Here is a 16,360-nt window from a genome sequence, read left to right on the forward strand (position 1 = left end):
TATTTTTAATATCATATCTTTTTTTTAATCGTTTAAATTCCGTTACTATTTTTTCTCTAATTGATAATTTCTTCACCATGTTCGTAGCATTAAAACTAAAATCATTTCTTTCTTTTTTCTACTAGCAAAGAGCAAACGTGTGTCCTGCTAAATACCGCATGTTCTTTAATGTTTCTGTTTCTTTAAAAATGGCTCTGTTCGGTCGTGCAACGAGCATTTTTATTATTAGTAATAGACATTGTTCAAAGTTGATTTCAACATTTAGAACATCATTAAAATGTTCGAATCCACCCTCACAATTTACCTTTTGTGGATATTTTATTTTTCGACGATATTCAACTGAGCCAGGTATTTATTTTAAACTAACCTCAAAAAATTTTTTAAATTTCATAAATATTTTGTCCTTCCTTTAAAGTTCATTTCTTAACAAAAATTATTTGTTTTCCCTTTATTTCTATTATTTACGGTAAAAAGTATTTTTATCTTAATTTGTCATTGTATATAAAAAATAAAGTAGGGGACAAAAAATAACATAACCTATAATATGTATTTTTTCGTATATTAAAAATTAGAGACAAAATTTTAATAAACGACTAAAATAAAGTTTAATTAAATTTTTACTATTTTTTCGTAGTTTAAAAAATGTAAAATCGTTAAGAAAAAATGTTTATTTGATTTTATGTTTCTTCGGCGTTAAATTCAAAAAAAAGAAAATATTTATTTTGAGAAGGGATTTTTTTAAAATAAATATATATTTTAAATTTATTTGATTTCAAAAATTTTGGAAATTATTAATTTTTCTTGTTCTTTTTTCAGATAAAAAGAGGATTACGACTTTAAGGGAATTTGTAAATTTCGATGATTTTATAAACGAGAAGAAAAATCAAGCGAAACGGAGTATTTTGGTTGAAATACAGAATGATCGTTCAATTCCTTTTTTACATAACTATTGTTCGTCATTTGGCAAAATAAAATCTATTTTTTATTATTCTCTTGCCGATGATACGGTAGGTATCAAAATTATTACATAATAATGTACTTAATAATTTAAAATTTTACTGAAGTTCGACAAAAATTACAAAATTATAATTTTATATAATTGTACGTATGGATTTTTTAAAAATTAATCAAGACATCAAAAATATCACTTTTAGAAGAATATTATGAGTATAAACTTATAATATTCTTCGAAAAGTGATACACATTTTTTTGTAATAAAAAATTACCTTTTTTTCATTCATCTGACTTTTTGTTTGCAGCATCACTGTTTAATAGAATTTAATTCGGAAATTTCTGTAAAATTAGCCCTGGAATCTGCAGTACACAGAGATTACAATTCAGTAATTCCGGTAAGGTCAACAAATTTCTATTTCCGACGAACTAAAGCCACATTTAAATCAACTTCTGGTGAGAAACTTCCATTAATTCTTGGTAAACCAATTCTCAAGATGTCGCAATTATTTAAACAATTATCAGAAGCAAAGACGGTAATAAAACACTTAATTTTACTTAATTAAAATAAAAATAAAACTTTAATTTCTTAAAATTTAAATGCGGTTAATAAAGAGAATTTTTCTTTACAGGTTTCAGAGCAAATAGAAAATTGTTACTCGATTTTAAAATTAGACGACATTGAATTAAGATTAAGATTTCAAATGTCACAGGAAATTGAACGTTGTTTTCTTGGATTATTTCCAAATGTTGAAGTTCTGCCTTTTGGTTCTACGGTTAATGGTTTTGGTAGAATGGGCTGTGACTTAGATATGTTCGTCACTTTAGACAGAGTAAAAAAAGTCTGTATAGAAATTATTTCCCTCCTTTTAGAAGATCTCGCAGAAAATAAATTTTCCAGATTTTTCTATAAATTTTTTTAACTGAATTCAAAGTTAAAATTCGATTGGCACCCAAAACTAATGTATTTTCTGCGAGGTTACTTTAATGGAAATTTTTTAATTTTTAAATTTAAATTTTTTCTATTTATTAGGAAGACAGTGTGCAGAGATTAGTTTTTCAAACAAAACCTTCGGAACTTAATGGAAAATATCATCAGAATATAAAACTATTGGAAACAATTGGTGAGATTATGAAAAATTTTGTTCCTGGAGTTACGAATGTTGTCAAAATATTACACGCCCGAGTTCCAATTATTAAATTTAACAATAGCTACACTGGAATTCAATGTGATCTCAGTCTATCGAATATGTGAGATTTGTTTTCTAAATTAAAAATGAAAAAAGTAACATATTTTTTTTGTAATTTTATTTTTCAAGTATAAAATATATTTTTATTTGAAGTAAATTTTCAAAATTATTACGAATTTTTAAAAAATAATTATACTTTCAGGTCAGCTTTGTATATGTCGGAACTTTTGTATCTTTACGGTGAAATTGACCGAAGAGTAAGGCCCATAATATTCACCCTTAGAAAATGGGCGCAAGTGAAAGAAATTACATGCGAATCTCCTGGGGATCATATCACCAATTTTTCCCTCACTCTTCTCATTCTTTTCTACTTACAAAATAAAAAAATACTCCCCTCTTTGCAGGAATTAAGAAAAGCAGCTAGTAAGTTTGAATAAATTAAATAAAATTAAAAATAAATAATAATTAATAAAATTAAAATAAAATAAAAACAAAAATAACACTGTATTTATTTTCAGCGAAGGATGATAAGAGGGTAACGGAAACAGGCGTAGATTGTACATTTGCTCGAAACTTATACAGTATAAAAATTCCAAAGACCCCAAATGTCGATTGTTTCACTCTTCTCAAAGGATTTTTTGAATTTTACTCCACGTTTAATTACAAGACACATGGAATTTGTCTGCAAAGTGGAATGTTAACGGGAAAAGATATTTACATTGCATTATTTATAAAGAATCCCTTGGAACCAACTTTGAACGTAAGTCGAAACGTTTCCTTCAAACAAATCGATAGAATTCGTTATTACTGCCGAGAGGCATTGTGGTTATTGGAAAATGAGACAGAAAATTCATCAAACAGTGAACACTGGGGAATTATAGGACTTCTTAAAACTAATCAACAGGATAAGACTACAACTAAAAAAACAAAGAAATCTAGAAAAGGTCCTCCGAATGTATTGGAAATTATGAAAATCAGTGGATCAACGAATGATACAAATTTTCAATTTGCCGCCAATTGATGAGGTGAATTTTTTTCACTGATTGTCAGGACGATCGTTGTAGAAAATGTACATATATAAATATTTGATTAATGAACATTTTTTTTAACAAAGAAAAATGTGTTCACAGATTTAATGAATACCTTCGTGTGTCTGTTGAGAAGAAATTCGTGAAGAGTTTTTTTTTATTATGAGACTAAAAAGAAAGGAGAGTTATGAACGTTTCGAATGTTCAGTGAATTGCTGTTGAAATGTTTATTGAACGTGATGTGTTTGTATAATATATACAAGTTTTTTTTCTTAACTGATTCTTTTTTATTTTTCCTGAATTATAGAAGGAAAAATCGATTTTTGAAGTAAGTATTTCATTCACTATTGAAGAGAATCATGAGGATATAAAGCGTACTTTACATAACGTAACTAAAAATTTGAAAGTAGATGAAAAAACGAATTGGATAATTGCTTGCTGAAGCTGCAAGTATGAAATTTCCTAAAGAACTTTGTCGTCTATTTGCATATATTTGGAACGAATTAAAAAATATTCTAATAAGATAATAAGAATAATTTGACAAACAATTGTCGGTAAGCAAAAGATAAATTCGCTAAAAAATAATTTTTATCTTCTGCTGATTATCAGCTGTGGTTAATTTTTATTATATTGTGAATTAAATTTTTTTTTTTTGGTGACACAGGTATTAATTGGATTTAATTATTTGGTGCGAAGTCTCTAAGACTGTAGTAAATATTGAGAATCTGAAAATTAAAGAAAACAAATTTACGGGTATTTTAATTCGTGTATATATTTTTATAATTCTTCATATTTTCACATATTTTTTCATACATAGTATATTTCCTAATTCAAATTTATTTCAGTTCTGCGGCTAGAACTCGATTGCGCTTACGTATCTGCGTCGTTTAATGAGATTAAATCTTCCTTTTTATTTCTAGTACAATATTTATTAATACTTTTTAATTTCTTCAAAAGTAGACTTGTAAAATTGTTAGAAAGACCAAAAATAATTTATTTAAACTAAATAGACGTCTCTAAATATAAATAATTAAATTTCTTCCACTTTTCTTCTAATTTACGTTAAATTAATTATTATCCACCGCATATAATTTAAATAAACGAGTTTAATATTTTAAAAAATTGAATCTGTTGTTAATGAACATCAAACTACACTTAATCATTCTTTCAATTTCGATGGATTTAAAATTGTCCAATTTCTAAAATTTTTCTACCTGAAAAAGTAATTCTAACTATTTTACAAAATCTACGATTAAACTTTATTAATTTTAATACTTTAATCTCCCACATTTTCGTATTTTAAATACGGATACGGATTTCAAATAGAATAATAATTTGATAACCGCGTTTAAATTCGTATAATTTACCAGGTGGCTGGCAGTGTTTTATTTATCTATCTATATTATAAATTTTTAAATCCCTGTCTTTAGGACTAATTAAGTTTTCTAACTATTATAATTCGAGTTTATTTTATTATTTTTTTGTGAAATAAGGAAACAAAATTTGTTTTCAAATCAATTTCGAAATATTTTTTTTTAAACACAATTTTTACAAAATTTTATTATGAAAGCGTGTTTAAAAAAAATGTTATCAAAAATTGATAAGTAACTATCCAGTTTTTGTTTCCTTACTTTACGGTATTTATTCTAAATGACTAGATTTACAAAAGAGGGAGAGTATAAAAAAATATTAAATTTCTATAAGTGCGATAAAAATTTAATTGAAAATATTTAAATAAAAAAACCTTTCTAGTCTTTTTTAAATTTTCAAATTCGAAAATGATCGAATTTTTCAAAGTAGAAAATTAGTTTTCCCCTCTCCCTCTTTTTGGTGTAAACTTTTAGTCAACGATTATTTTCCTATCGCGTTGAAAACGAATTGGTGCTTTAAATTAAGCGTATTTACTCTTATCTCTATTTTTAATAGAAGCCGTGGATGTTAAAACTCCAATTTAATATCATCATCAAAAAATTACCAACTAGCGTCAGTAATGTGGATTAAATTCATTTTTAAAAAAAATGAATCTTGTATTAAATACATTTTATCAAATGAAAAATTGGATTACAAATTTTTTTTTCTCTCCCACGAGATTTAAAATTTATTTTTCACCTTTTAGGATAAAAAATTTCTCTAAAAAAGAATCGTATACCCTATTTTTAAAACAAATAACGTGACGTGTGATTTTTAATCATTTTTTTATTAAATGAACTGAAAAATATTTTGTGCGTTTTTTAATTAAATGGACCTTTTCACATTTTACGTTAAAGATAAGAAAAAGAAAATTTTTACAAAAGAGGTCCAAAAAAAAGTTTAAAAGTTTTGATTGTAGGAAGGTTTTTCGTAAAAAAGGCACATTTTTGGATAAGGAGGGAATATTTTTCATAAAAAAAGAAATTGCGCAAAAATGATAATGAATTTTTTCAAAAATGTTGAACATAAAAAAACATGTTTTTCTTTCGCAACTACAAATTGATTGGTGACGAAAAATTAGACATTTACCGATGTGTTGTTTTACGAATTTCAAAAAAAAATTCTAAGAAATTCAGTTAACAAGCCGGTTTGAGTCTGGGCTAAAAAGAGTCGATAAATGTCGGTGCAGGAATTTGTATCTAAAAATAGCCCTGCCTGTCTTCTTGAACTTGACTTTTTTTTATTCAATGCTAATAAAGTTTCACTTATTAATGCTTCTCGCAGGATTATCCAACTCTCTTAAAAAGCTTCTTAAAAGTTTTTCTCAAAATAAAAAGTAAAAATTGACATCATGTAAAAATGGCATGTAAAAATGTCCTTTCCTAAAAAGTGTTTTCATTATACAGACCGACAAAAGTTTCTTCTTGTCAAATTCAAATTTTAATTTTGCATCGCAACTGATTTGATAATTTAATTTTCTATTTTACCTACGACTTTCATTTTGGAAATGTTTTTCCTTTGAAGATAATTGTCTCACGATAACTCGTTTCCTTTAGACTTTACTCAACTTCTATTCTACTTTTAAGAAATTTATTAATCGGCAGTATCTCAAATATCGTTGGAATAAATGAGGTCGAGGTTTAACGTAAATATCACTTTTCAAAAAAAGTTTAGCATTATTGTCCTCTTTAAGCATGTGAAATTAGTTGCATTATTCCTGAGACAACTAATTGAAAAAGAGACAAAAAAAGAGAAGCAATTTTTTTTGTCGGACTATCATGAATAGGGATCGAGATGGGGATTTCCTGGAATGAAAGAAGGAAAAATTACTTTAAAAAAAGATTCCTTTTTCGTTAATTAGTTTTGCTCTTGCGGTGATGACGGTGATGATGGAGATGATGCTGTCGCAGTTGGGACCGCGTCTCTTGGACCGCAGCGACCAATGTACGAACAGCCTCCTCATGACCCTCGAAACTATCAGCCTTCTTCAATTGACCCAAAGCGCTGCCCTCACTGCCGCTTCTTTTCTTCGGCCCAGGAAATGTCTCCCACGAACGCTGCTTCTGCACCAGAGATGGAGTTGATCTCCGTCCAACCAAGAGTACCAGAGTTTTCCTCGGGTCCTGCGCCGCTCGACCCACCTGAAGAGGTCAGAGCGCAGAACTTTTAGCGAAACTCTTCATCCGAAGGAAAAATTTGTTTTCCATTGTATTTTGAAATCAAAAATTTTGACCGCAAAGGAAAATTTATCTCAGCAAGCAACATTGTGTATTTTGTATCAAGTGTTAACAGTTTTCGTGTGGATGAAGAATTTCACCGTAAGGAATTGATTTTGTAAACTTACCGAAGCCTCGACGATACTTGTTTCGGACCCTGTGATACTGAGACTATCGCAACTAGCGCGTCGTCTTCTTCTTGAATTACAGTCTTCCCTGGAGTAGAAAAGCTCCTCGGAATCGCTCACTGGATATACTTTCGGACTCTTTCGGGAACTTTTCTTTTCGTCTGGAGGCACTGGATGTACTTGAGCTTGGACTCGCTTTTTAGCCTCGCCTAGAGTTGAGGCCTCGGAAATTCTTTGATATTCACAGTCGTCTGTGAAAAGATATTTAGTTTTCGGTTCTTGTTGAAATCGAAAGAGATTTATCGAAATAATTACCGCATTGCTGATTTTGCTGTTGGTCACCCCCTTTGTCACCACGTTCCGGTTGATCAAGTCCTTCGGCTGAATTATCCCCGGTACTTCCTTTCAGGGATCGATAAAAAGACCGAACCTTCGAGTGACCTGGCGGTGTCTTCGGTTTTTGATTTTCCGGCGACTTCCTCGAGTGGCGAGTCTGACTTCGATCTCTACCCTCCTCCCTGCCTGGGGATTTTTTTCTATCCTCCTTCGTTCTCGCCTTGTCGATCAACTGACTCAGCACACCCCGTTTGCCGTCTGGTTTTGCAGGCGCGGATCCATAGACGACAATATTTCCACTTGAGTCCAGAATCGCTCCCATTCCACCAGACGGAGTTCGACATCGTGGTGTAGCTTCCTTCGATTCTGGAAAATTGGAAACACTTGAAGACTGGATCATGTGGAATGCTTACGATGGTAGGGGACTCAAGAAAGAAACCTTTCATGTAAAGGGCATTATCAGCTGTGGGAGCAGAACCTCTAGGATGTCGACACTCTTTTGTGGGAGCTGGACCCTGAGGCTGTGGTGGTTCTTGCATTTGGAGTCGAGCCAAATGGTCCAGAAGGACCTGAAGATGTTGGTGACCTGCGGCGTCTGAAGCGGCTGCTGATATCTCACCTGCAGTCATTCCCGACGAGAAGGACTTGACAAACGGTTCCAGCTGTTGTGCCATTGTTAGAATTTGTTTCACTTCACTTCTCAGCGAGAGGATATCGTTCATCTGAAAAAAAATCCATAGAGGTAACGGATTAAGTAACGACTTTTGATAGCAAGTAGATTAGATATTCAATAAATCCTTCACCTGTGAATGGAAGATCTCCTTTTCGAAGTGAATCCTACAAAGCTGCTCCTCCCAAAGTGTATCGAAGATGCCCCGCAAACGCTCCAATTCCGTTTGATGATGATCTAGTTGTTGCTCCAGGAAGCGACAATCCCTAGCGATATGTTCGTATCTAGACCCCACTGGTGGTGTGTTAGCCCGACGAAGAAGAGCCACGTCCCGATGCAGCTCTCCCAATCGTTCCTTCACTGTTATTAACTGTTGGCTCAGTTCCTTTAATTGGGAGTCGAATGTTCGGCAGTGATTCGAAAAGGGCCCGGAATCTGAAGGCGGCTTCGTCGGCTGTTGCAGTTTCGAAGGTTTGATATTCTGAAAAGTAGAATTTAGGGTTTGAGGGAAAACATAGTTCATCAAGTATAGACTGATGATCCAGGCAAATGCGAGTACTCCTGGATGCACATCAACAATTTGGAATCCACATTCAATAAAGTATTCTAAACTCTAAGTTTTGATAGCGAAAACCTAATAAAGTTTAGGGTTTTGATAAATACCTGAATGAACTGCGACTCGTGAGCAATGGTGTGCGTCAGATCATAAACGGAGTCCTTCAGCGGCTGGGTCTGACTCATGTAGGGCTGTAGCGCCCTAATGATCTCGCTTCTGTAATTAATCTTCAAATGCGCACTCAACATTGGGGGTTTATTCGGATGACCTAATTGTGCCACCTTCCCGAGCCTCTCGAGCATATGATGAGCCAACTCGAGAAACTGATAACGCGTCGCTCCGGTGGTGAATGCCGTACACAGCATCAAGTGCATCTGAAGAACCGGAAGTGCACTACCAAGTGAAAGTAGTTGTGCCCTAACCATTCGCTCCTTCGACTCGTATTGACGTTGTAAATCGGCTAAAACGGAATTGTGACTCTTGTTAATAACGTCCTGCATTCCTTGACAGTAGGCGTTGAGACTTCGTTTCTCTGACTCGAGACTGTGGCGCAACTCGTCCAATTGAGACTTCAAAGCTAAAAGCCCGTCCTTCACTCCAACTTGAATCTCGCAAATGGAGTTGGCGGCTCGTTCTATCTTTTTGGAAGCTTGTTGCCAGGCTAGGTCGATATCAACACAGTGGAGGCGGGAGTCTGGTGGTGTTTCTCGGATGCAAGTGGCACAAAGCATGCACTTCGCACTTTGACTATACATTATGTACTGCTCCCCGTGGGTGGGACACCGGCGTTGGGTGTCCTTTGCACACTTACTCATGTGCACCACTTCGTGAGTTGAAAACATCTTTGCACGGTGAGTGTGTTCTCGACAGTGGTTGCATAGGGCTTGACCTGGAATTTTATTTCTTCATCAAATTAAACGTCATTAGGAATTGTAATTTCTTTTCAAGAAAATTCAATCCAGAAACCTCTTGTTCTTTTACACTGTACCTAAGTATCTTTATTCAAATAGTTTGTTTAATTCATTATAACTTGTTTTTTATTTAATAACAGTATTCTCACAATTGAAATCAGAATTAAGGGATTACATCCAGGGTTTTGTAAATCTATTATATTAACGCAAATTTTTTGTTTTTTTCATTTCAGATGATCCAGTCCAGAAATGTCCTGCTCACCCCAAGATGCCTATCGACAGAGCAGACCACAAATAGTTGTCTTGATGAGTAAATCTAAACCAATTTTCCGAAATAGTTGTCTTGATGAGTAAATCTAAACCAATATTCGCCGGAACTCTCGCAAATGCTTTATAGAAGTTTAAAAAAAATTATTTTCATAAATAAAATACATCAAAATAAAATTCAAACTACATTTACAAAATTGAAATACTAAATAGCTTTCTCAGAAAAATTCCTAAAGTATCGACTATCTTTGACTGTCTAACTGGATGTAATTCCTTAAAAACATATCGAAATGTTTGAACCGGGAAATAGAAAATTAATAAAGTAGAACAGAAAAAAATGGAAGGTTCTTCTTGTCTAGTCGCGTTTAATAATTCATTGAGTCAGAATTCGAACTTTATATTTATGTAGACATTTTTTTATCGATTATCGAATAAGAAATTCAGGACGCACCGCAAGTCGTGCAGAAGAACATGGTAGACTTGTCTCTCTTATCGCAGTTGGCACAAGGAGGATTCTCCGAATTTGCTAGCTCCACCAAATGCCGCATTAGCTGGTCCGCAGGTGGAAGCTGAGTTCCTTCCTTCAGCATCGTTACTTGCCTGCGATTTAAAGCGAAAGGAATTTTATTTCACAAAATATTTTAAACTACTTTTTAGACATTCTAAACCGATTTTCAACTTCTCCACAAATTTTTTCCCTAATTTATGTGGAACAAAATTTTTAGGGAAAAAATTGATTTTTTAAAAAGCAAACATAATCTGAAAAGTAAATTTCGAAATAGGCTATTCATAATTATTTATAATAATTACGTAACAATTATTACCAGTTCAACAACAAGGTCAATGTAATAATACTTAAGTAGTGTAACCGCAAAAAATAGATTCTCCATTTCCCGTACCAACAGAATATGTATAATTGTAATGTCGATATTCATAGTTCAGACCACAAGCTTAATTCAAAATGACTATTACTTGAAGGGAGATGGAGAATTAATTTAAAATAAAAATTACAGAGTAATGGTTTATTCTTGAGCATACTGTAGATACTTTTGGTTTTTAATTTTTTTTAAAGTTTATACTTAAAAATCTTCGGAAATACATTTTGGATTAAAAGCATCTAATTTTTTTATACATATTACTTTCTTTGTTATTCATGAGTAGAAAATCAGAAAATGTAACAAAATATATAAATCTTTAGATAATTCGAAAAAGAAGCATTAATGAAATTACATCAATTAGCAACTGACATAATAAAAAAAGATAAGATCTTATCTTTTTTGTAGAACAGATTCCATTCTTAATTTATTGACCACATTTAATTACAAGATTTATTTTAGTAATTTAAAAAATTAATTTGTGTTAAGGGTATTTGAACCATTATGACGTCACAGCTTTGAAATACATGCTTTGCACTAACTGTGACGTCACAATGGTTCAAATCCCCTTAACAATTTTTTATAATTATTTAAGTAGAATTGATTTTTACAGTAACTTTTTGTAAAAGAAATTTATTTTATTTAAAATTGTCACAGAAATTTGATTTTCTATTTCTCTGACTTTTTCCTGATTTTCAGAAAAGTTCCTAACTTTCTGTCTTATCCAATATAGGAGTTTTAAATAAATCTACATATTTTTATTAATTCCATCAATTCTATGTTTTTGTAAAATTTGATTATTTTTAAATAATTTTTAAATATTTCATATTTTTTAACATGTGTCTCTAAAAAACACGATTCTTTTTTAACAAACTGTGATAAAACTTTTTAGAACATAAAATTTATGTCTATAATAAAAATATTATTGTTTCTAACAATCACAAAAATATTTCTAGATAAGAATTTTTTTTCTAGAATTTTTAACTAAATATATTAGAAAATTTTTATAATTTTTTTAAATAAGTATTTAAATATTATTAATAAATATTACCGGAATTGAAATTTTAAAAAAGTTTATGTTTATTTTTACTTTTACTTTGACACATTTTTATTTTCTTCTTTATTTTCAATTTGATAGATTTTTATTTTCACTTTCTGTGAAAGTAAAAGTGAAAAGAAAAGTAAAAGTAAAAATGAAAAATAAATTATCAACATGAAATTCAAAATGAAAGTGAAAATTAAAAGTCAAAGTAAAAATTAAATTACATAATAATAGTCATATTATTCGAGATCTGGAAATAATTTGATTTTTTTAGTTCAGAACTTAATTTTCATTTTTTTTTAGTAAGAAATCAGAAAAGCAGGTATTATTAATTAACTATAATAATCGTCGTATTCTGTCCATTCTGTCCAGTCTGTCAACACTTGAAGTTAGACTATTGTGCATGCTTTTGTTTTTTTGATATATTCTGATAGATAATATTATACGTCATTATTTTTTCACTAATTATTTAATTTAATAATATTATTTTTATTTCTCAAATAATTCAAAAATATTTTTATTAATTTAAAAAAATTATAATTGTTATTATAATAATTATTCATTATTTCCTTTGTTTCTAAAAAATAAATCCTGCAAAATATTTTCTTTTTTTTTATATGAAAAACTTAATTACTTGACAAAATTTTGACTTCTTCCCTAACCCTAAAGAAAATTCTGATATACACTCTAAAAATGATTAGACACTCAAAAAATGTTCTATTACATTTATTTACCAATTTCTGAAATTATTTCAAAACATCAATAACTTCTTCTCTAAATAAATTTTAATCATTATTATTTTCTCACAGGAATAAATTATTCTTAATAATTTTTGAAAAAAGTTCTTTGAGAATTTTAAAATCCATTTGTTTACAAATCAATTTTACGAAATTTAAATTATACAGAAATTCTTCAATTAAATACGAATTAAAAAATAAACACTTCAAATAATTTCAGGATAAAATTCAATTAAACTTTTTTAATATAATTAATTCTACAGAATTGTTAGTTATAAGTATGAAAAATACAAATTTTTAAAGAATTTGATTTGAAACCATTTTAAAATTTAATTATTTCTTAAAATTCATGCTAAATTTTTATTAGATAATTCAATAATTTAAATACAAAAATAAATAATTTATTTAATATTTAAAATTTCTTAAAATTGAAGTCTCATAAAGAATTTTATCAAAACATTTTTAAATCATTGATTTCTTTTAACGATTTTTCATAAAATTTTTAAGAACAATTACATTTTTCGATAAATTTGATTAAAATTGTATTAAAAATAATTTAAACTCTGCCATGAGTTTTATTTATGAAAATAATTGAATTCCTAAAAGAAATTTTATTATTTATAAAAATAATTAAATTATTGCGAAGAAATTCATAAAAATATTGTAAATAATAGATTTCTTATTAAATTTTTTAAAAATAATTGACATTTTGACGAGAATATTAAAAAATTCTTGAACATAATTGAATTTCTGCGAAAAATTTTATTACTTTTGAAAATAATTGCATTTATGCAATCAGTGATCAATTTTCAAAAATTCAATTTATTTTTGGGAGGCTTAAAAAATAAAAATGAATTTTGTGCAAAGTTAGTAAAGCATTCAAAATTTTTGCTCACAATTTCTTTAAGTTTTTTTGTTATTTGTAACAGGAATTTGTCGTAAATTACTGAAGTAACATTTTAAAAAACTTTAACTAATTCATTTCTTCACCCCGAGTCAACAACACATGTGTAATCCTGTTTTTATTTTTTATACGCATTATTATAAATTATCTATTGACACTAAGAGAAACTGCGCGTTTGTTTAGCTGTTACACCTACAATAATTTAAAAAGACAACATTTTTGTTATTTTTCATAAATTTTTCGAAGAATTTTTTATTGAAATTTTGTAAAGATAATTTTATTTCTTTTGAGTAATAATAATAATAAATTAAATACTTCATTTGGCGGGCGTGACAGTTGCTACTTATTTATATTACTTAGTAAAAAAATTTTAAATACAAATTTCATAAAATTCAATTATTTCTTTAATTTTTAAATAAAAAATTATTCCAAAATAATTCATAAAAAATAATTTTTTCTCGACAGTTTTTCAATAATTAAATTATTTTAAAAAAATCAATTTTAAATCTGTAAAGTCTAATTATTGTTAAAAATAGGAAAAGTTTGAAATAAATAAAATCTTTTCAACGCTGAAGAATAACATTCAGAATTTTCTTATGAATTCTTGAAATTGAATATTATTCCAGCACTTTTGACAAAATTCTCTGGCTTTTTTCTAATTTTCCTGAATAAATTTAGAAAAATAAGTAGTGATTTTGTGTAGAATTCTTCTGAATAATGGAATTTTTTAATGTTAATGACATGAAAATAATATTATTTAATTTTGACTAGAAAACTATTAGAAACAAAATAATAAGTAATTAATTGTAATTAAATGTAACTTTTTTTTTTATAATTAATAAGTCAAAAATACTGTAATAAACATATATCTTCCATTATCGTCTCATTGGCAATCACGCTTTTCTATGAACAATAGTCAACCTTAAAATATAACATGCTTAACGGAATAAAAATTTAAGTCTTATTCTCATGTGACATGTAATGTAAAAATTACATTATTGTTATATATGTTAAAAGTGAAATAAGAAACTTCACGCGCGCGTTATTTGTGCTAGTTTTAATAAATATACCTCTTCTAGATTAAAGATATTTTTGATTTGTTAAGTATTTTTCATTCTGTCAAAATCAGCTGTTGTAGCTGCGCGCGACGTTTATAGGTGCATCCCTCGATTACTGTTAAGCTTAAGATAACTGAATGTCGAAAATATTTCGATGTTTTAAAGTATTTTTCTTTTAACAGAAAAACATAGCTAGATATGGAATTTGAGACTAAATATTAAAATATCTAGATGTTATTTGTTGATATAAGTTAAAATTTATTTTTCAATATCCAGTTAAAGTCTATTAAAGATTATTATTAAAAAAAAAAAAAATTGCTAAAATTTAGATGCTGTGCAGAGAATTATTGTTTTCTCTGCTGTTAACTTAAAAATTGATTTCGTCCGCAATTGACTGAATTTTTTTTTTATTTTACTTTTTAAATTCTTTTCTTTAAATAATGAATTTATTTTGCCTGCAATTGATTGAAATACCTACTTCGACATTTTAGTTTTCAATTTCTGTTCTTAAATTAGTCAGTAATTTATTTCGTCTGCAATTGGTGACGATTTTAATATTTTCTATTTTATCTTTCGATTGAGTCCTTCGACTAATCAATCGAGAATTTATTTTATCTGCAATTATTTTTTTTTTGTAATTCAGTTTTTAAATTTTGTTCTTTTTTTAAGAAAGTTTAAAAATATAGTATAAATTTCTGAAAAATTGACAAAATGCATGAAATTGTGGGATCCATTGTAAACAAACATGCGTTTTTTTGAAAAAGAAGAGGCGTGTACTCTGGGACGATAATAACGGTCAATTCCTAGGAACTCACGCGCATATCGGACAGGAAATTTTGCTGTCCATATTCTGTCCGCGTAGACAACGGGCGCAGAAGGTGTGGAAGCAAGATAGTAGACATGGTTCCCTGTAGTAGTCGTGGCATATGCCGCAAATAAGGGGATTCCTCGGGCTCGATATCCCAGTGGAGGGAGCGTCATTCTCGCCGATAACCCCGTCGGTGGCGACCGAACCGGAATTGGCCATCGTTTTTTTTTTTCTCTCTTTCTGTCGAATGCGAGACAGAATAATTGTCCGCGTATCAAAACAAGAAATAAAAGCACCAAAAAAAAACGACGACCTACTCTCTATAAATACGGTCACTTAATCAAATAATTGTCGTCAAAGATCAATTACCGAAAAATAAAAAAAAAATTTTCTGACAACCCTAGCGAGGGGCGTCGAACAACTGCACCACTGAGATAAGGAAGTTTCGAACCCCGCCACTGACGGTCCACTGACTCCTCGCGCGCAGAAAACCTCCAGCGCTCTCTTAACGGCTCGTCGTCATTCTGACGTTGCGATAACGACCACGACTGGGACGCTGCCCTCCCATGAACCACCCCTCAATTCCCTTCAACCCCCAAAAGCGTTGCTCGGTATACAATAAGTTTACAATCCTCTCCTCCACACACTTCTCCGCGGTGAGCACATTGCGCGCGAACTCTCTCTCTCTCTCTCTCTCTCTCTCTCATTCATTTCCGCACCCTTTTCCTTGAGTTCATTTACATCACACACACGGTGTTTGTATTCTTTTGGCCAATTCTTGGCCAAAATTACATTTAAACTTTCTAATAAAGAGCGGAAATGCACCAATTACTGCGGATTGAAATTCATGATCGATTTTTTAGGAGAAAATATAACAAGGAAAAAAATATATTTTCACAGTAGATTAGCAAGTAAGAAAAAAGAAATCTGATCCACCATTTTGAATTTTGAAAAACTAACACCAGATTCGTAATCAGCGACCTCGAAAACCCCCGAGTACAAATTTCCAAAGAAATTGGACCAATATTTGAAAAAGTCGTCCGCCATATTGGATCCGCCATTTTGAATTTTGAAAATCTGACATCGGATTCGTAATCAGCGACCTCGAAAACCCCCGAGTACAAATTTCCAAAGAAATTGGACCAATATTTGAAAAAGTCATCTGCCATATTGGATCCGCCATTTTGAATTTTGAAAATCTGACATCAGATTCGTAATCAGCGACCCCGAAAACGTAGTATACCCTACTTTTTTTAATATTTCGACATTTTAT

General features: G+C 30.1%; 2 protein-coding genes across 5 annotated transcripts; one reads left to right on the plus strand and one right to left on the minus strand.

Moving 5' to 3' along the window:
- Nucleotides 1-3,445, plus strand: LOC122500861 (poly(A) RNA polymerase, mitochondrial-like). The gene is made up of 7 exons (XM_043609991.1): nt 1-348; nt 817-1,007; nt 1,260-1,487; nt 1,584-1,793; nt 1,985-2,202; nt 2,344-2,564; nt 2,660-3,445. The coding sequence occupies exons 1-7, from the start codon at nt 159-161 to the stop codon at nt 3,160-3,162; spliced, it is 1,761 nt and encodes a 586-aa protein (XP_043465926.1). The 5' UTR covers nt 1-158; the 3' UTR covers nt 3,163-3,445.
- Nucleotides 3,446-5,344: 1,899 nt separating this feature from the next.
- Nucleotides 5,345-15,736, minus strand: LOC122500862 (RING finger protein 207-like). 4 transcript variants are annotated; one of them, XM_043609993.1, is made up of 8 exons: nt 15,095-15,736; nt 10,115-10,263; nt 8,593-9,374; nt 8,063-8,410; nt 7,738-7,981; nt 7,239-7,625; nt 6,924-7,174; nt 5,345-6,720 (listed from the first exon to the last, which is right to left on the minus strand). In XM_043609993.1, the coding sequence occupies exons 1-8, from the start codon at nt 15,304-15,306 to the stop codon at nt 6,433-6,435; spliced, it is 2,661 nt and encodes an 886-aa protein (XP_043465928.1). In that variant the 5' UTR covers nt 15,307-15,736; the 3' UTR covers nt 5,345-6,432. The 4 variants fall into 4 exon arrangements, with proteins under 4 accessions (XP_043465928.1, XP_043465927.1, XP_043465929.1 ...); XM_043609992.1 differs by having other exon boundaries at nt 7,699-7,981; XM_043609994.1 differs by having other exon boundaries at nt 5,345-6,642; nt 7,699-7,981; nt 15,095-15,735.
- Nucleotides 15,737-16,360: the final 624 nt, after the last annotated feature.

This window comes from Leptopilina heterotoma, unplaced genomic scaffold (assembly GCF_015476425.1).
Source record: "Leptopilina heterotoma isolate Lh14 unplaced genomic scaffold, ASM1547642v1 Lhet_191, whole genome shotgun sequence".
Classification (NCBI taxonomy): Eukaryota; Metazoa; Arthropoda; class Insecta; order Hymenoptera; family Figitidae; genus Leptopilina; species Leptopilina heterotoma.

What these genes read in the sequence shown, in the direction of transcription:
- LOC122500861 (XM_043609991.1), top strand. Translation starts at nt 159, where the DNA reads ATGTTCTTTAATGTTTCTGTTTCTTTAAAAATGGCTCTGTTCGGTCGT. An exon ending in ATTCTCTTGCCGATGATACG is followed by an intron (nt 1,008 to 1,259) that starts GTAGGTATCAAA and finishes TTTTGTTTGCAG; the next exon opens with CATCACTGTTTAATAGAATT. An exon ending in GATCTCAGTCTATCGAATAT is followed by an intron (nt 2,203 to 2,343) that starts GTGAGATTTGTT and finishes TTATACTTTCAG; the next exon opens with GTCAGCTTTGTATATGTCGG.
- LOC122500862 (XM_043609992.1), bottom strand. Translation starts at nt 15,306, where the DNA reads ATGGCCAATTCCGGTTCGGTCGCCACCGACGGGGTTATCGGCGAGAAT. An exon ending in GTTCTTCTGCACGACTTGCG is followed by an intron (nt 9,375 to 10,114) that starts GTGCGTCCTGAA and finishes ATAAAATTCCAG; the next exon opens with GTCAAGCCCTATGCAACCAC. An exon ending in TAATGCCCTTTACATGAAAG is followed by an intron (nt 7,626 to 7,698) that starts GTTTCTTTCTTG and finishes CCAATTTTCCAG; the next exon opens with AATCGAAGGAAGCTACACCA.